The sequence below is a fragment of the Perna viridis genome, chromosome 13 (genome assembly GCF_037379345.1).
Source record: "Perna viridis isolate PV_CMFRI_1.1 ecotype Kerala chromosome 13, ASM3737934v1, whole genome shotgun sequence".
Lineage (NCBI taxonomy): Eukaryota > Metazoa > Mollusca > Bivalvia > Mytilida > Mytilidae > Perna > Perna viridis.
In genome coordinates this window covers 11,278,424-11,298,022 of record NC_142457.1, presented here as the reverse complement: position 1 = coordinate 11,298,022, position 19,599 = coordinate 11,278,424, and the positions used below count along the sequence as shown (strand labels likewise).

Genomic DNA, 19,599 nt, shown 5'->3' with positions numbered 1-19,599 from the left:
CAAGAATGATGTTAAAGGGCTATGAAGGCAGCATGAATAGCTATAGAAGTAAAACTCTGAGTATCGACACAATACATTCAGCCATGATGTACATCTACTTGTAAAATTGACACCAAATCAAACTGGTATAGCTATTCCAATACATTTTATTAAAGAATGATGTAAAGGGCCATGGAGGCAAAATGAATGACTATACAGGTAAAACAGAAGTTCGGAAAAGTACTGACGCAACATATTCAGCCATGATGTACATCTACTTGTAAAATTAATATCATATCAAACTGGTATAGTTGTTTCAATACAGTTTATCTAAAAAATTTCAACACAGACAATAATCATAATGAAGGCCAAGATATTTTTGGATCGTTATTCATATTGCAACATTATAATTAGTATGTTCGGTTTTGTGTGTGTTTTTCCATCAGAACTTTTTTTATATATAGTAAATGACCAGACATTCATCCACCACTGAAGACCGTAGGGTGACATGTAGAAGTTTAATCGTTTGTTGCTTGGTATTCGGTGGATGACTGCTACATTTGCAATCATTACACATCTCCTATTTTTATATTACAGCACTAATCATTTTTTTTTCTACATATCATTTGAATTGTTAAGATTCCACATAAAATTTATACCACTTTGTGAAAAAAAAAGCATTTACTGTGGCAAGAATGATGGCAATGTTGATACAAGAAAGAATGGGTTAAATAATTTGGAAGAGACTTGGTTGTGTACTTTGCTTCCACACAAGTAAAGCGTTGCTTTTTCGTCTCATTACTTTTTAGTTTTGAATAATCATTCTTGAATTAAGACAAAATTGTGTCATAAAATTTTATTCGATAACATAAAGCAATATTCTAAAATCACTGCCTAAATTATGAATATAAATCACAGAACTAAACTGTCAATTCACACCCAGCATTCTATCAAAACCCGTGAAATTATATTACATCATGTCTATATATAGCCACAAAAACAAATGCTGGTGAAACAGATAATCGTCATCATGATTGTGATTTCCTTTTATTGAATGGATCGATAAAATAATTCAAGTACAATTCCATGTAATATTCATTCAGGTGGGGGATAATTAGAGTACAAGTCATTGTAAGGTGTAGTTATTCTTTTTTGCGGAACTATTTATTACTCAACTCCATTAAACACGACTTAAAACATGCTTGAAACAAATAATAGAACTTAGCAAACTAAGTAAGATTGGTTTTCATACAGTTATAAAATAAGTAGATGTTGCCAAAAATTTATGCAGCAAGATCAAAATTGAAAACATATCATCCCAATTCTAGTTCTTGACTATTATGTATAATCATGGATGTTAAGTGCCCTATCTTAGGCAGAAGCCTTCCAGCAGTTCATGAAAAATTTAACATTCTTCAGCTTATAAGCCAATGTCAAAGCAGGAGATTTAGTCACATTTGCGGAAATTTCTCCATTTTATAAAATTGATTTTTAGCTTCATATCGTAATAAATTCTGCTCAAAACACCACACATACACAAAAAATTAGGAAAATCTCCCGTTTTGAGAAAACTTTGAGGGAGGTCTCACACGTTTTAGAGTTTTTGAAGGTAAACACCGATGGTTTACTGGAAATAGAATGGATATGGTGAAACAGAACAAATGCACCAGCTTCTTATATGTACAAGGAATATTGCTGAGTTGAATTCATTAATAAAAAAAGATCTACAGTACTTAAGAAAAATCATTATTATCTTTGGGCCTGCCTGATTTTTACATGGACATGTAATCAAATAAAACATATATTCTGGAAACAAATACATAAAACAGTATTATACATTTCTTGACACATAAGCATTTCTCAATGTTTCTGCAAGTGATGAACTGCATTGGTGAGATTAGGAAAACATGTATTGTTTTTTTTTCATGAAGTTATACCTATGTGCCCAAAATATTTTAATAATTATATTGTTTCAATTTTGTTCCAAAGTCACTGTGATATCAGAGAAAATGACTACTGTCAATATTATTCTCTTTATATGTAGACTATTTTAACATAATCGAATTTGTAGAGATGACCAGATGCCATTAAAGTAATGTTCTTTAACCGAAGGACAAATTCTATATGATTATATGATATCTAAAGGACTTTTAAGTGTTAACAAACCTTTTCTCTCCTAATTTTTCAAAATATTGAAAAGTTTGAAGTTAATTTTTTTTTATATAAACTAGTACAATTCGTTCGAGGTCATTAACGTAAAGTATTTAGTTTACTTTAGTGATTTTCAATTTGGGCAAAAATGATATATACAAAATAACAGCAGGTTGGAATCGAACAGAAAAAAATAAACTGCCAACCCAGTAGTTGACATGTTCTGTTAAAGTGTTCAGGACTGACACTATTCAGTTTATAAGCTATATGACAATGAATTTGGCATGACCTTGTTGTTTGAAATTTTAATATAATGGCGGAAGCCTTAGATAGAATATATCAAATAACACCAAAAAATATGTTAAATTTGCTGACAAAAATTTGATTTGCCCTATTTTTTCACACCAGTAATTGTTTTATCAAGTTATAAAAAGATGGAAGTATGGAGATAATAGTGAATTAATTGAAGGTAATTATGACTACAGAATAACAAAAGTATGATTTTAATTGATATTTCACACTGATGCTAAATATGAGATAAATATTATAATGAACATACCATTGAATGTATTAACTACATCACATATATATATATCTATCATGAAAATTGGAGGGAATGGCTGTATAATTTTGACTTATTATACAAACTTTAACTATGATCAAATGGATAAGTTTATTTAATGCTATACAAATTCGTAGTGATTGGGTATAGAATGTTTTCTTTTACTATACTCGGCGTCACATAAATAACATCTGTTAAAATTTGAATAAAAATAATTCCGGTCAGATTTTAATTCTCGGTGCCAATATTTACATTGTAAAAAGTCTGCCATATTTACAGTGATCGGGTTGCTAGGAGATGTTGTTTACGTTTAAATGGTTTGTCCAAAAACCGAAGAACCCAGAATGCATTTCAGCGTTATTTCGGATAACTCGGATTTATTTTACGCGAACAACGTACAATATTGAGAAGTTGATCAAGCAGACGATTGTCACCGGAGTTTGACGGGAACTTACGAACGTCGTTTGTAAACAAATCGTCCCGTAGAAACCAACATTGCGGATATTAGTATGGGATTTTCCCGTAAGAATTTGTTACGCATGATTTAAGCTGATAAGCGACTTGTTTAGGGAGAAGCCGTTTGGCTAAACAAATGAGCAAGTCATTTAAGACAATTTAAACGACGGTAGGTGTCAATAAAGTCGTAGAAAATATTTTTATTCAAATTTTAACAGTATATTATTTATGTGACGCCGAGTATAGCTAAAGCTATTAATCTGAACCCATTGCCACAAAAGTTGAAAAATACTTGTCTGAGAATATGCTTAACTTCAATGTTAACTCAAATCAAAGTCTTGAAGTTGATGGCATCACAAACATATAAGAACATTCACAGACTTATGTAAGTTTTGTGGCACAGGGGTCTGGAGATCTAATGGATTTAGGGACTAATTGAAAGGTGTGAGTGATGAAATGATGTGAAAAATTGTTGGTAAATTAATGCAAAAACTTAAAGAATAATTTTCTAGAATTAAAAATGTCATTATAACATGTTTTCACTTTTATGGAAGAATATTTATTTCTATTTTATGAAACATCAGTTTTACATAGCACCTGGAGGTGTTCTCAAATATGGTTATTTAAAGGTAAAACGGGAACATTTTGTTTTTCCTGTTATGAAGCAGTGATGGATCTAGGGGGATTTCAGGGATGGACACATGCTTATTTTATCAGAAAATTTTGATAATATTATGGAAAAATATGGCAAAATTGAGAATATGATATCCTAGTATATCCTCCTTTATAAATTTTGGATCTTCCCTGGATGACATGTCTCTTTATTACCCAAAATTGAATGAATGATAAATACTTAGTTTTTATACAAAGATGAATTTGGAGGTACAAGAACACTGATATTTTAATATGACATTTTATATACTAGAAATAACCTGCAATGTTGCTGAATAATATAAAACCAAATGATCTTTACTTGAAAAAAAAATGATAATATTCATCTATACATGGCATTATATTTCACAGGTAATATATGAGTTTTTTTTTAATATATGAACACTGAAACAAGTCCACACTTGAGATTCTTAAAACATTAATGAAGTGCAAAAATAATTTTTGACAACCAAAGACACTCACACCTGTGTAGAGATAACACTTGCAATTGGACATGTGAGGTTATCATTTTATGGATCACAAAAATGTTTTTGATAATTATAAATTATAAGAGAAAAATGAACATGAGAACTAAACCATAGATTCTGCAATTATACAAAATAAAAAAAATATATTTATAAGAAATTAACATCATACTTTCTATAAAAAGCATTCAAAATTTAGAGTGTAATTAATACCAATATCTTCTGATTTATGACTCTATCAATTTTATACAAAAATTTCATCTTTTCTATAAAATACAATATTGGCGAAAATTAGTTTGCAAGTGAAATATGCTCTATGTAATACATGTATATTCTAAGAGGGATAATACTCCCCAATATCAATGCAACAGTCCAATTATTCAGGACTTATTACCAAATCCAATTATATGTACCCCTAAAATTTCTGCAAACATTGTCAGAGTAAAAAACAATTGACAGAAACTACCCATATAAAACAATGTTCACATTTATATTTCAATTTATCACAAATCACTAATATTTAATTTTAGCCTTCACAAAATACAAACTCTTGAGAAAAAGGAGAAAACAATATTAATACTTCAGATTATATTATGACGTAGTGTACCTCAACTAAAATATTTAGGAAGCAAATTAAAACAATACCCTGGGGTAAAGATTCATACCCAATCTTGATGGGTTACACACAATAAAATGTTTCATACCCACCATCAGTTCTGGACCAGAGTGGGGGTCAAGTGTGGGGTCCAGTGTTTATCCAACAATATAATCATCCCACCACACAAGATCTCAATAGATTAGTCAAAAGAAATAGGGCTCATCAAAGAAATGGATATATCTAAATTTACCATAATTTCCATAAGTAAAACTAGTTACTAAACAGCAATAGTTAATAGTTGATCAATAACCAGCATCCTATAAAAATTCAGGAAAGGGCCTGTCTACCCACAGATGGCAAATAAATTTACCAAATATAGACTTCGGTTTACTGAAAAATATCAAGTTACAAAAATCTACTGTCAATAAATAAGAAAAAAATTCTTTTAATTTAAGAATGTTTGAACTACTCTGCTAAACAGGTTAATAAAAAAAATCCTGGAAATCACATGAAACAAAAATAAAAACGAAAAAAATATATGTACTTTATAATTGTAACTACTGCACACAATTTTGCGGCTTCCAGAGTCTCCAGACCAATCAATAAAAATAGTGTTCCAGTTATTCTTCCTCTTCACAAAATAATTTTATTTGGTAGTTAGTTGCATCTCTAACTAAAATAAAACCTGATCTGGTTATTCACTGGCATATTAGCATGTCCTTTGAAATAAAGGGTTTAATTATTAAAGCTTGGATTTATAAATAAATGCAAAAAAAGAAAAAAAAAAGCATTTCTATTGCACAAAACAAAACAGGGATTGTTAAATTATGCATAAATGTAAAAATTCATATAAATAATAACAAAGGAATAAGAGCTGAATGATAACAGTTCATGAAATGAACAACGAAGTCTGATGACAAAAATGTAGAGATGACATCAAAATGTCCTCGTCATTCATTCAATAACTGCTCTTTGGCCTAAAAAGTGTCTGTGTTTTCCATCTTAGGCCATTCAAAGTAATTTCTTGGTTGTCAGGCCATTTCTCATGAAAACTAGTCTTGGAGGGGAAAATCTCCTTAAAAGTTGATAAAGTCACTTTTTTACATTGTTCTCAACCAGAATAGGGATGATGAGGGAAGCATTGTTTCGTATTTTTTTAATGTTGATATGGCCATGATAATATAGATAATAAAGCACCTTAAGGAGGTAGACCTATGATAAGAAATTTAACTCATGAAATCAGTGAAATGTTTGTATTATATTCAATTTCACCAAAGCCTCTCAAGCTTTCATTTGAAGCAGAATAAAATGAATCTAAGTTAATTAGCTTCCATAAGATTGATGTAAAATGCTGAATACAAACTTTCCAATGATTTTTAAGAGTTGTGTCCCTTACCCTAGGTCTACCCCTTAAAAGACACAAGAGAGGACCTACGAACCAGGACATTAATTTGAATTGACTTTAGGAAATGTTTATTTTCAAACAAAGTTCATGGATTTACACAATGAAATGAAAAATCTTGTTGAATTCTTCAACTATTAGTAAGGAAGAAAAATATAACAAGAATAGGTTTGGTGTATATATCAAAGAGACAACCATCCCACTGGGATGAAAATATCAGCCAAAGGCCACCATTGACAAGTTGTTCCATCAATGATGAGATTACAGAAAACACAGAAAATTTTAGGCCTTATTTTGGGACTATAAATAAACAATCAATGAGACAGACCCAAACAGCTGCAGACGGATTTCAAGCAATTAACTTAGCACTGAAGCAGAAATAATATAATTGTAAATTAAGAATATAAATTATACAAAAATTGATAAAAATCTTTCACTAAAATCTACTTTCCCTGATAAAAATGCTAACTTAGGCTAAATAATATTTATTCCTTGGTTATTGTAATTTCTTGGAACAAAATAATGCATGAAAGTAAATTTCCAAATGCTGAGAATTAAGGGGGAATAATCCTGTATAACAAATGCCCCTGCCCAAAGTTTAAACTTCTAAACCAGTGTTTCTAATTTCAACATAAAATTTATTTGACCTTTAACTTCTAGTCTTAAGCCATGTAACAAATTTCATTTCAATCTGTCAAAAGTAAAACCAAGGAAATAATAATACCTAACTCTACACGCTTAAAATTTGATTGAACTTGTAAATAAATGGGACTTATTGTGGTAAAAGTTCCAAGTTATCACACCAAGGATAAATCAAACCAGTACAGTCTGTAACCTAGCAAAATATTCTGCAAGTTCTGAAATTATTGCATGCAGTAATTATTGCAAACTTGTTGTATGAAAGCAAAATGCAAATTTAATTTCTCATAAAGAAACAATCAAAATGGAATTTAAAAAAAAAGTTGTGAATTCAACCATTTCACATTTTTGCAATATTTTAAAGCATGTTTGCAAGAATCAGGCAAAATGTGAAAAATCAGAAACATGCATGTCAAAACCCCACCAATCTGACGATAAAATATTACTCAAAAATATTTTCTCTATATGAAAAGACCATTATTTGACCTCTGTATCATTGGATTTGCTCAGAAATTATTCAATAGAATGTTAGAAAAGTGATGTTTTTGACAGAGTTATCTACCTTTTAAATGTTCATTTTCAGTGCATTTCAATGACATTTTAATCAATGGTCCAGTATGATATGGAAAATCTTGTCTGTTTTCCTAGATTCTGATGGTACAAATAGTCAAATTACAATATCAAAATGATGGGGTTTTTTATACCATGTTTCAAGCACTGCCTGGTTCTTACAGGAACTGACATTTAAATGCCAAATTAGAGAGAAATTGTTTGCACTTTTAAATATATATATCTATCAGTCCAGTGTTCATTACATCAAGTGTTCTTAGCATTCAATTTCAAACAAAATTTTTTAACTATTGATTCTGAAGGTACAAATAGTCAAATTACAATATCAAAATGATGTTTTTTTCATACCATGTTTCTGCCTGATTCCTACAGGGATTGACACTTAAATGCCATGCAATAATTTCAGAATTTTAAAGGAGTTTTTACAGGACTTAAGGAGGAAGACCTAGGGTAAGGGACATAACTCATTGAATCAGTGATATGTTTGTATTATATTCAATTACACCAAAGCCTCTCAAGCTTTTGTTTGAAGCAGAATAAAATGAATCCAAGTTAATTAGATGCTTACATAAGATTGATGTAAAATGCTGAATAGAAATGTTCCAATGAATTTAAGAGTTGTGTCCCATACCCTAGGTCTTCCTCCTTAACATCAGATTCACTGCATCGATTTATCAAAAAAACAAAAATAAACTTGTCGTAAATTTACATAATTTGAAATAAATACAAACATCAACTGCACATTTACAAACATGTACTTTCTTTAAACACAAATAATTTAAGGCAGTAAAATATATTCCCTATTAATGTTGCTCAAATATTATATGCAATATTTGAAGATTACTTACATTAGCATATATTCATATATTTTATATAATACATACTATATTTATACCCGTTGCAGTGTGCCTTTGTAAGTACTTTCAATTTCAGTTCACAATAAAAAAAATAATACACCAATACAAAAAATTAACATTAAACGGTACAAAGTGGGCACACTCACATATTTCCACTCAAGCAACATATCAAAATGTTCAAGTCTATAACTGATGCTTATTTCATGAGCAAAACCTCACTCTTGTATTGGACAAGGAGTATGCCAGCCTCTTATTACACCTAACTTTAAGACAACCAACTTGTCACAAAAAGATTGATCAACAAGAAATATAACTCATAGAGACTGTATAATATTCTGACAAATGTTCCATTATATTGAAGGCTAGAACAATGGATACACTCCCCTGCAGAATCATCCCCTTGAATTACAAAACTAAACAGTGCTTAAGCTTAAGCATAGTGTTCTTTGTGCATTCTTAACTAAAGTGAATTTCCGGTAGTAGAGCTCTTGAATATAAAGCACTGTACAGCACATTGGCACAATGACCTATGGATAACTTTCCTGATTCTATTTTAAGTATGGAATCATACATACATGTACATACTAACAAAGCAATCACACTTAACTCACACTTGTTTCTACCTGTTTTTTTTTTAAAATGATGTCTTTTCTGCTCAACAGACAAAGGTAAAAATCTAACATAAAAACAAAATAGACACAAAAAGTTACCTCAAATAATTTGATATAATTCTAAACACACATATACAATCAACAAATGCATTCTATGCCTATGCACACAATTCTATTAACAGAACATATCCAATAAATGAACATCTTTTTTATGGAACACATCCTTAAAAATTTCACAATTCTATTTTTAGCATGAATGCCGTAAATTTATAATACTATTTATGTAGTCTTTGATCTATGAATCATACACATCTAAATCCTACATGTTCTCTCATCAGAACATATGCAATCACTTTAAGCTCTATAAACACACCAATCTAATATTTCAACAGTTCAAGGTCAACAGGAATCATCCTTGGTGTTCAATGAACCTGAATCACTAGGAGGGTCAATGACAATAGTGACTGGTTTATCCAACTTATCTTTGTCCAACAATTGATCAGTTTCCTCTTCATCAATATAGAAATGAGTCTTCTTGGCTTTTTTCTTGCCCTTTGATGACCTATGACCTACTATTCTGACCTCTGACTCACTGGGAATTGTGGGTAATTCATCTGGAGATTCTTTATCAGATCGTCTCTTAGTTTTCCTGAAAAAATGTGAATACATTGTAAATCTGACGACTTTAAATTAATCAAGAACATTTTCTGACCAGTTTATATCTAAAGAACCTGACTTAATTCAATGGTAGATTAAACTTTTATGTGTGTTTCAGGTACTGTATGTTGTCTGTGGGTAAAACCATTTACCGGGTCATAAAAATTCTAACCTTAAGAATATTTTAAAAATTAGAAATTCACATTTATTTTCTGTATTTCATGACAACCACAAATATAGAAATGAGTCTTCTTGGCTTTTTTCTTGCCCTTTGATGATAAGAATCTCTCACACTTATTTTAAGTTTTTGAGCTTTGTGGAGCAGTTGTTACCAGTTTTCCATATTCAATTCTCTAAAACTCCAGATGGCTAAACACTAATCAACACATGTTGAACACAAACCTGAACTTTATCTTCTCTGTGGAGTCACTTGCAGTCAAATTCTTCCAAATCCCAGTTTTAGACATTTCCTCAGATATATTGACCTCATTGACCCCCATACTTAGAGTTTCCATGGGGATATTACTGATATTACCCCCAGTGAGGGGAATTTGTACTTCAGGAGATGTGTTGTCCATGAACTTATAGGGATCTATTACATCATCTTTTCCTGCCTGAGATAATTAAATAGTTTTATAAATTAATTATTAATTCTATGGGTATTGACATCAAAAGTGCTTTTCTTACATAAATGTTAAAAAAGAAACTTGTCTTTCAGTAAATGGTATTTTTTTTAGTTGAGAAGAATGAAGAAAGATGAATTCATGTGTTCATACCAGATAATGGCAGTTTTGAAGTCATGATGGAAAATATGTACAGTGAACTCTATAGAGGGAGATGTGTTACTTTGTACAGACATTCAAACCTGACATTATTCTGTTAATTGTGACATCACAGTAGATTTGACATAAAGATATCATTGAATATTGCCAGTTTATTTTGGTATCATGGCAGAGGCCTGACATAGAAAATATCAGGCAGTAAGAACAATGGAAAATGGTAAAGTTGTCAATAGACAATTTTTTTACTAATTATCACATCCAATGTTTATCTTGATCAAATGTAATGCTAATTTATCTTTTGAATAGCTGTATCTTGATTTCTTACTAATCAAATGTAATGCTAATTTGTTATTACAATTTTCTTCAATGATAAAATGCAAATGTACTAGGTATAAAGGTATTAAAAAAAGTTATTCATTCTTTAAAAAAAAAAAAAAAAAATTTCAGATTTTTTACTCAGTTTTAATCTTCAGTTTCTATGCCCTATCATTCTTCCAATGAGAAAAAGACTGAAGTTCTAAAAATCACATTACTTTGAAACCGGCCAAAAAACCCCAAAACCTGTTTAACACAGTAACTTTTAGAAAAAAAAAATGTGTTTATCAGTCAAAATAAATTTTGATTCTACATCAATCTATCTAAATCAAACTAAATCTACAGTCAATAGCAGTTTGGCAGGGGAAATATCAGCAAAAATTTTGATATACAAATGTATACATTCCTAGAACCGATTTATGCACTGATTTGATGGGTTGATGATCGCTCTGATTGCAGATTTGGTATGTAAAATGACATTTGATCTGTTTAAAATAAAAGGAATGTTTAATAAAAGTATAAATTGATGTTTAAATTTGTTGCATTATGTAAATATGTGTAAAATTGCCACAGAAAACAATGATAACCGTAACATACATTGACAGCTTTGTGGTCATGTGATGCGATCACCAGTTTAATGGATCGGTTTGATGGATTGATGACTGATTGGTGATTGATGACCAATTGCAATTTTTGTTGCATGGACCGGTTCAGGTACTGTACCAGGAATATATTGAAGGAATGATTTGTATTTTTTATCTATGAAGAATTAACCTAAATCGTGTGGTGCACACTAAATAACCAGCTTAGCGGTTTATTTTTAAGTGTGCACCAAAGGCATTGAGGTAATTTCAAATAGACCGAAAAAATATAACAGTCATTCCTTACAATTTAATTTAAGTATCAAAATTCAACAAGCATATCATAAAAAAGTTGGATGACATCATATTAAAAAATGTAGTCTATGAGATGAAGGACAAAAATTGTTATCCAATCAGAAAGCATTCTAGTTCTGAAGTTAAATTATTCAATTTCACCTCTTCTTCTTTCTTTTTTAATTCATCTTCCTTTGACCTATGATGAGATTCTGGCATTATGTCATCCAGCCATTTCAGTTCATCCTGAGAAAAGTAATAATCCATTGCCTTCCTTACAAAACACATGGCCAACACCTAAAAATATCACAAAAAATTATTGACAGTGATTTCTACAATTTTGCCTCTAAATGATTGTCAGGTCTTGGATTCATGAAAACTCTAAAATTGAAGTTTTCTCACCTCTTAATTAAAACCAGTAAGATTACTAGACAATGAAGTTTTGAGGAAGAACTAAATGATTACAGAAAAGTCTCAGTTTGAGAAGTTTTATAAATTTCATGTCTGAAAATGTTATTAAAAGTTTACTGCACACCTAAAAAAACATATTGTCTCAAATTTCACAAAACAATAACTTATTATAATATTGTATGGCACGTTACTTTGGAAAAATGGAGGTAAAAATGTAAACCCAAAAGTTTGGCATTTCTAATTTTGGCAGACGTTAATTGAATATTGAAGTCCAGAGTATGTATTTTTCAAATTTATTTTAATGATTTTAGACAGACTGCTAAAATACGCCAAAATAAACACCCCGTGAAAATTACTCACAACATGGTTAATCATGTCCCTTCATGGTGGAGATCACAAAAAATGGTATCCTAATTACAATGCATAAAAGTAAACAGAGCAAAGTACTCACATCTGATTTCTAAATGTCATGAACTATTTTTTTTCTTAATATAATGTCATATGGCTCCAAAATGAGCTCAAATGTTGTCCAGACATTTGAACAAAAATCATGCAACATGCATGGTAAATATTGTAAAATCTTTAATGTCGAAAAAAAAGTCTTAATTATCACTGCTTTTGATGTGACAGATCATTTAACTTGCTGCCATAGTCACACCTGTTAACCTTTTCACGTTAGGGGATGACTTCCTTAAAAAATTAATTTAGAATCTCCAACACAGAAATATAATATTTGCAGGAGGTTTTAGGTTAAAGTAGTAATTTACTGTGGAAATTACCAGATAAATGCATTTTTATACATATGTACCTTACAATTGCATTCCTGTGAAAAAAATCTCCAGTATGAGACAGTAGCAGTGGGGAAAAATCTCCCACATGAGACAATAGCAATGTGGGAGAATTTGAACTGTACCAAAGGCTAACAGGTTTGCATAATATACTCCACTTACCATCAATGGGAACACTATGGATATAGCCTTGATAGTTTTCACAGTCCACAATAAAGCAAGACAGAACAACTGGATGAAGGTAAATCTGTGAACTCTGCCGATCGGTACATGTCTCAGAAACATATAATCTGGTTGGTATTTTGCAGGCATGAAAAATATCATGACACGTGCACAAACCTGCATGCCCTTCAGGGATGACACACCCATATAAAGAAATACACCATACAAAACCGGCATGGGAATAGTCTGAAAAAGATAAAAAATAGATTGAATAAGAAAGGATATGTAGAGACTAACAATAAAATTACTTTAAAAAAATCCTTATGTGAGAGTGATTTAGATTCAGGGTTAAGCAAGAAGTTTTGACAAGCATTTCTTACAATATATATCAAGACATACAGTCAATACATTAATATTGTCTTTAAACTGACCTTATCATTTTTTTTATCAAGTTAAATTTAAACACAATGTGTTTATCACTGTTTTACCCCACTAGTAGCCCCAATAGTGATGCTAAGTTAAACAGGAAGTAAAATAAAAACACTGCCAATTCACTTTGGTTACTCAAATAGAAAGATTGCAATATAAATGTGCATACTGCAAATGTATTAATTTTTGCAGTTTCAAAGAAATGTCGAGTGTTAAATAGTGTTGAAATCAATTTCCCAAGTATTATATTTCACAGTTTTCTGTCGATCAGGAAAATAGCGAATATTAGTACATTTACAGTATTTACTATCACTCTATTACCATAGAACATAGACCATGCCCATAACCAATTAATTATCCTATTTATTATATAAATTTTTTTTTATTAATTTATTGATATTTTCAATGTGAACTTTAAATTCTGTGATTGGCGGATCGATATCAAAGTTGTGACATTTTGGTGGGAGAAAGCCTGAGAGAGAAATTACCAACTTTATTTTACAGTGTGAATTATAAAATTTTATTACACTGGGAACATTCAATAAAACAGTGCTATCTACAGGGGCAGATCCAGGATTTCAGATTAGAGGGGGCAAACAGTTAAAAAATTTTTTAGGTTAGTTTTATGTAATATTCTTCTAGAGTGGGTGCAATGTAGATTTCTTCTATGGTAAAACTAGCAAAAAATTAAAGTTTCAACCTGAAACCGCCAAAATCTACCCCTAACAATCCATGCGTTGCAAATTTTAGGGGGGGCGCACTTCTGCCACGCCCCTGATCTTTATAATAATTCATTATATTCCATAACAGTCCATTTTTGCAATTGATATTTAAAACTTATTTTTTTTTTAAATGGGCTAATTTTTTTAGCCAAGAGTCGTCCTTCTTGTCACTCATTAAACAACCCAAAATAAATACTTAAATTCACGAATAACCAAGAATTGCCTCGGGAATAGAATCTCAGCTTACTTGACAATGTAAACAATGTGACACCAAATAAAGAGGTCACTGGAATTTAGCAATTTAAATTTTAATGAGAAGTCTTAAGTGAGCGTTAATTTTCAATTTTAACAATAATAGTAAGCAAACAAAAAAAATGTAGATTTTAATTTTTAAATCAAAATTGAATGATTTTACGTATATGTGACACCAAAGATATTATCAATAAATTTTGTCAATCCTAACGGATGCCTGTCTTATAAAACATAACTTCTGTTTCCATTAGTTATGACAAACTGTGACGAAGCCCATTGTACTTCGGTTTTATGCTGGTGGGTTATTGACAAAAGACAAAAGAAAATCGATTTCATAACAAACTGAAATCATTATGTAAAAACATAAAGGGTATTTTAATAAAACATATATAAAAAGTATAATATTATTTCATGGCCAGTTGCAGCCTGCCCTATGGTGCAAGGGTTTCCTAGTCATTCACTGAAGAACCATGAGCGGCCTTGAGCTGACATTTTTCAACCCAGCGGGGTTGTGGTCTCTTTGACATATTCACCATAACCATTCTCGTTATATATATATATATATATAAAAAAACTTTCAATCTATGGTCATTTAACAATAAATGAAAAAATACCAGCTTACCCTTAATAGTTTTGTCATCAAAACAGAAAGTCCAATAAACAAGAATATGGCAACACCAGTTACTCGCTGTTCTCTGAAGAAGAATATATAGCAAATACATTTAAGTTATACGTGAAAACGAGGATAGAAGTTTATGTCTTTAAAGCTGAAACTCACAGTTTTATCATTTTTTTAATGATATTTTACAAAAAAAAAAAACAACAGTTACCTACTGTTATAAATAAATTCTCCTTGAGAAATGTGTGGTTTAAACAATTTCTCCACTTGAGATAGATAAATTAAAATTTTCAACATGCAAGTTGTGGCCAGCATGTTAAATACTAATTTAATCATAGAGAGTGGAGAAATAATTTAAATCAAGAATAGGCTAAAGGAGAATAGGTTTCTCCAATGCAATCTAAAGGAGAATACATTTCTCCAATGCAATCTAAAGGAGAATAGGTTTCTCCAATGCAATCTGTGGAATCTTAAAATCAAAATTTAACGAGACACCATGGCATCACAGTCACTTTGCAAAATCATTTCCATTAGATGAAACATGTAAACAACTAAACAGCCGTTTATGTGTTTCTGATAGTCAAGAAATGTAGAATATAATTCAAGATCTAATTTCAAATAGTTTAGTAAATGATAAATACCTGCATCCAAGGAACTTTGGTTGTTCACCAGGAGCAGTACACTGTGACTCTCTCTTTAAACTCATCACATGAGTTATTGACAACACAGTGGCAGCTACAAACCATGGCAGACCCAGGAGAGAGTTGAGTAGAATGAGGATGGCTACCACCAGTAAATCTAAGTGGTACCCATGGCCTTTCTGTAAAAAAATACATTCATGGTCCATGTGTTGAAAAATGAACAATAAAACTGTTACGTAAACTGTATAGGTACATTTGTGACAAGTATCTTTTTTTAAATGACAAATTTAAAGATGGTAACACTTAGAATTTGAAACCATCTCCACTACTGTCTGACTTCAGCTCCAGTATTATTTTGATATTTTGACCTCCATCAAATATTTACCCAGGGTTAAAATATGATATTTCAACCATGGAGTCGCTTTATCATACGAGGGCTATTCCAGAAAAAATGTATAGGGGCCGGGGTTGGACAGCATCTTTCAAAAATTGTATGAATGGGGGTTACAGCATGCAGAGTAATAGTTTGTTATGAACATTTAATTTTAATTGTATGGGTGGGTTGAGTATAAAAAAATGTGCTGTCAGCCCTCCCATACATTTTTCCTGGAATAGCCCTAAAACATTTTTTACAAACCCCTCCTTATTTCATTTTTACTCCTGGGTCAAAATATTGTATGACACTGGACCTGTTCAATAAAATCTAATTGAAGGGTTTAAACAGGCAAAAGTTAAAAAAAAAACACATATGTTTACTGGAACATTTCTTAAAAGAATACTGGAGTAGAACACATCTATGTGAATATCTTTAATCAAATTTTCAGTATTTGGCCAATCGGGAAACAGAATTGGGATCAGGTGACTTGCATTTCCATGGAAGAGTGCCTTAAGGTCAAAGGGTAAAAAGCGAAACTATAGCCACAGCGTTGGAAAAATTATTTAACTGAAGTTGGAGGGAAAAAAAAATACATTTGCCAAATTATCCTGATTCTACTTAATACAAAAATAACCTTAAAAAATAACGTTTTTTTCAATTTTTACAAAAGTGCCACTAATACTTTTAAAAAAAATCTATATGGTTTGGTATAACAGATAAGACACTTAAATCAAAGAAAACTAACACTGCCCATACATACAGTAAGTTTATTTTCCTTTCTATTAACAATGACAGCTGTAATCTGCTGGTCCATGAAAATCAATATGGTGGCCAGTAGCGCTGGAATGATGGCTGCTATCGTTGTCCACCATGGATTCTCACCAAATGGACTGATAATCCAACCCCTAGTGTCACTGGTAGGCTACAAAAAATATTTCAAAATATTCATAGTTAAATCTTGTTTTTTTTAGAAATGGTCAAAACAAAAATTTATCCTCCATGAATTAGGCACAAAGACCAAAATGAAAAGCTTGTTCTCTGTGTAAATTTCATCTTATCTAATTTAGACAGACAGACAAATATGGTAGAGGATAACACACTAATATTCCTGAAGTTGTTAACAATAAAATAATGTGAAAAACACTTGATATAAGTAAGATTTCATATTTAAATGAATGACTCTGTGATGCATGGTATGGAAAGGTATTAAAGGTTCTTCCAAGCTACAGGATTTAAAAAGACTCCAGTACCTACCCTAAAGTCCTCAGGCACCTCCAATTTAGGTGTATTAATGTCCATGAAGAAATCAAACAAGACCATACTTATAATGGCTATAATAACAGCAAAATCACTTATCATGGTGCGAACCTGAAAAAAAAAAGATTAATAAAGGAATATGTGAAGAATCAGAAAGAATGAGCTAGAAGGATAAGGTATGGTAAGGGCCATATGTTGCCCCTTATCTTATGAAAATATATGCAAGAAGTAAATCCATGTTCTCCACCTCCTCCAATTGTATCAAAACCAATGATTCTTTTTTTTAATTTGTCCAAAAAATCTGTTATTGAAACATTTGGCATATATCAAAAATCCTATGAAATGTGGGCCTGAAAATCAAAACAAATTTCGAACAAATCCAAAATTTCCATGCAAGATATCTTAATCAATATAAGTATGTCGTAATTGACTACCTTACTAAAGCCAAAAAAAAAATATATCCAATTCCTGCTAATGTAGTTTTCGTGCCTACTTTAAACATTTTATGTCCATTTTGGCTGAAGTACTATTAAAGTTTAGATCGTTTCCCCAATAACTCAGTGGGTAATGATATTTTGAAAAACAGAATAATTTCCCTATCTATCTAATCTATTGTAACGGGAAACAAAACTATTACTGTAAAAGCAGAAATTTTTGTTGGGATTTTAATTTCATTTATTTTGTGGGTAGAACAAATCCACAAAAATATGTCCCCACTAAAATTTTTCTCCAAATATGTATTTCAATTTTAAATAAAACATTACTCTGAATTCAAATGCACTTATTTGTATATAAAATCAATAATCCTTAATATTTTCTCGAAACATGTGTTTCTAGTTTACTTAACTTATAGGTGCTGTAAAGTGTGTAATACAGAATAACTAGAGTGTCAAGCTGTCCTCGAGCCCTTTGTCATTTCATTAGTAGAAGATAAAAAAGATCATTTACATAGATGGAAATATTTATTACTAATCACTTGATTAACTGTACACAGATGGATGTCAAAACTTTAATAAATAAGCTTGGTATATTTAAATTATCAAGAAAGTGGTATAAGCAAACAAAATATTCTCATATATGTGTTGCTGAGATTGGAGTTGGAACTGTGCAGTTTATATGGAAGAACATGGCAAATTAGAGAGCTTGAATCAGAAGTACAATACCATTGAAAAAAAAAATTCCAGAATCCACGAAAATATGTATCAACAAAATCAGTTTCAAAGACAAAACCACAAAATTTTATCCCCATGGAAATTAAAATGATTATACAGTATTTTTTTGGTTTAATGCTATATGAATCTGTACAGTACTGTGGAACCAGACTAAACCAAACCCACAAAAAACCATTAATCTATTATTCAGCATTTTATATCAATCTCATGTTAGTATCAAAGTAACTTGGATTGATTTCATTCTGTTTCATAGGAAATCTTGATAGGCTTTGGTGAAATTGAATATGATACAAACATATCACTGATTTCAAGAGTTATGTCCCTTAACCTAGGTCTACCTCCTTAAATGAACAACTATTTCAGTTCCAAAGAGACTTGATTTTGACAGATTTCACATCATAACTTAAACATTACATAGATAACACTCACTGGATGTGGAAAATATCTGCTTGTTTTTAATGCCTTCAGCTTTATTGCAATAAAAAACGTTCCAAGGAACAGAATTACAGACAGGAAGAAAACATCTGGAACATGATCTACAAATTTATGGCAGCCAGAAAACTTTACAATTCCACCCATCTCCAGACAATATGTACAATTAAACAGGTTCCAATTCATTGAAGTTACGTTTTCTGACAAATCAGCTGATGTAACATTGACATATCCTGCTGTGGTGTACATTACAGGGGTCGTAGTTGATACGTTTACAGTGTCTGTATCATTAGGTGGGGGAGTACAACAGCATTCGTAATAAGGAGTATCTTCCGTCCCAAATTTGACAGGATGGCTATGCATTATGGACAACAGCTTAGCAACAGCCTCCTTAATGAAAATCAATGCTATCAAAAGAGCAAAGGACTCCTCAGTGAATCTGGTGATGTATCGAACTAGTGCACTGAGGTCAAACAAAACCATGATTAACAGACAAATGAATGTCCATATTCCAACCCAAAGACGTAGTTCAAGATAGTTCCATCCCTGTTCACTGGAAAATAATAAAAAATGATATAAACTTGAGAAATAAACAATGTAATGACCTTTTAATTCTAATTTTGAATTGAGATAAACACTAAAATAATAGCCTTGATGTTGTTCTAGGTATTGATTTGTTATAAGGAAATAAATGCATTGTGATGGGGTGATATAACTCCGAATTTGCACTGGTCATTATAAATGTTTG

At 31.0% G+C, this 19,599-nt stretch overlaps 1 protein-coding gene across 9 annotated transcripts in view; it reads right to left on the bottom strand.

The window, feature by feature from the left end:
• Nucleotides 1-820: 820 nt before the first annotated feature.
• LOC148599566 (electroneutral sodium bicarbonate exchanger 1-like) overlaps nucleotides 821-19,599 on the bottom strand; it is a 77,994-nt gene continuing 59,215 nt past the window's right edge. For all 9 annotated transcript variants that reach the window (XM_088559101.1, XM_088559098.1, XM_088559097.1 and 6 more), the window contains 9 exons: nucleotides 18,849-19,404; nucleotides 17,245-17,358; nucleotides 16,751-16,912; nucleotides 15,615-15,793; nucleotides 14,977-15,049; nucleotides 12,952-13,197; nucleotides 11,753-11,887; nucleotides 10,021-10,232; nucleotides 821-9,610 (listed from right to left, as the gene is read on the bottom strand). In XM_088559101.1, the coding sequence (XP_088415227.1) occupies nucleotides 9,361-9,610; nucleotides 10,021-10,232; nucleotides 11,753-11,887; nucleotides 12,952-13,197; nucleotides 14,977-15,049; nucleotides 15,615-15,793; nucleotides 16,751-16,912; nucleotides 17,245-17,358; nucleotides 18,849-19,404 (1,927 nt within the window). In that variant the 3' untranslated portion in view covers nucleotides 821-9,360. The remainder of the gene's footprint in view (nucleotides 9,611-10,020; nucleotides 10,233-11,752; nucleotides 11,888-12,951; nucleotides 13,198-14,976; nucleotides 15,050-15,614; nucleotides 15,794-16,750; nucleotides 16,913-17,244; nucleotides 17,359-18,848; nucleotides 19,405-19,599) is intronic.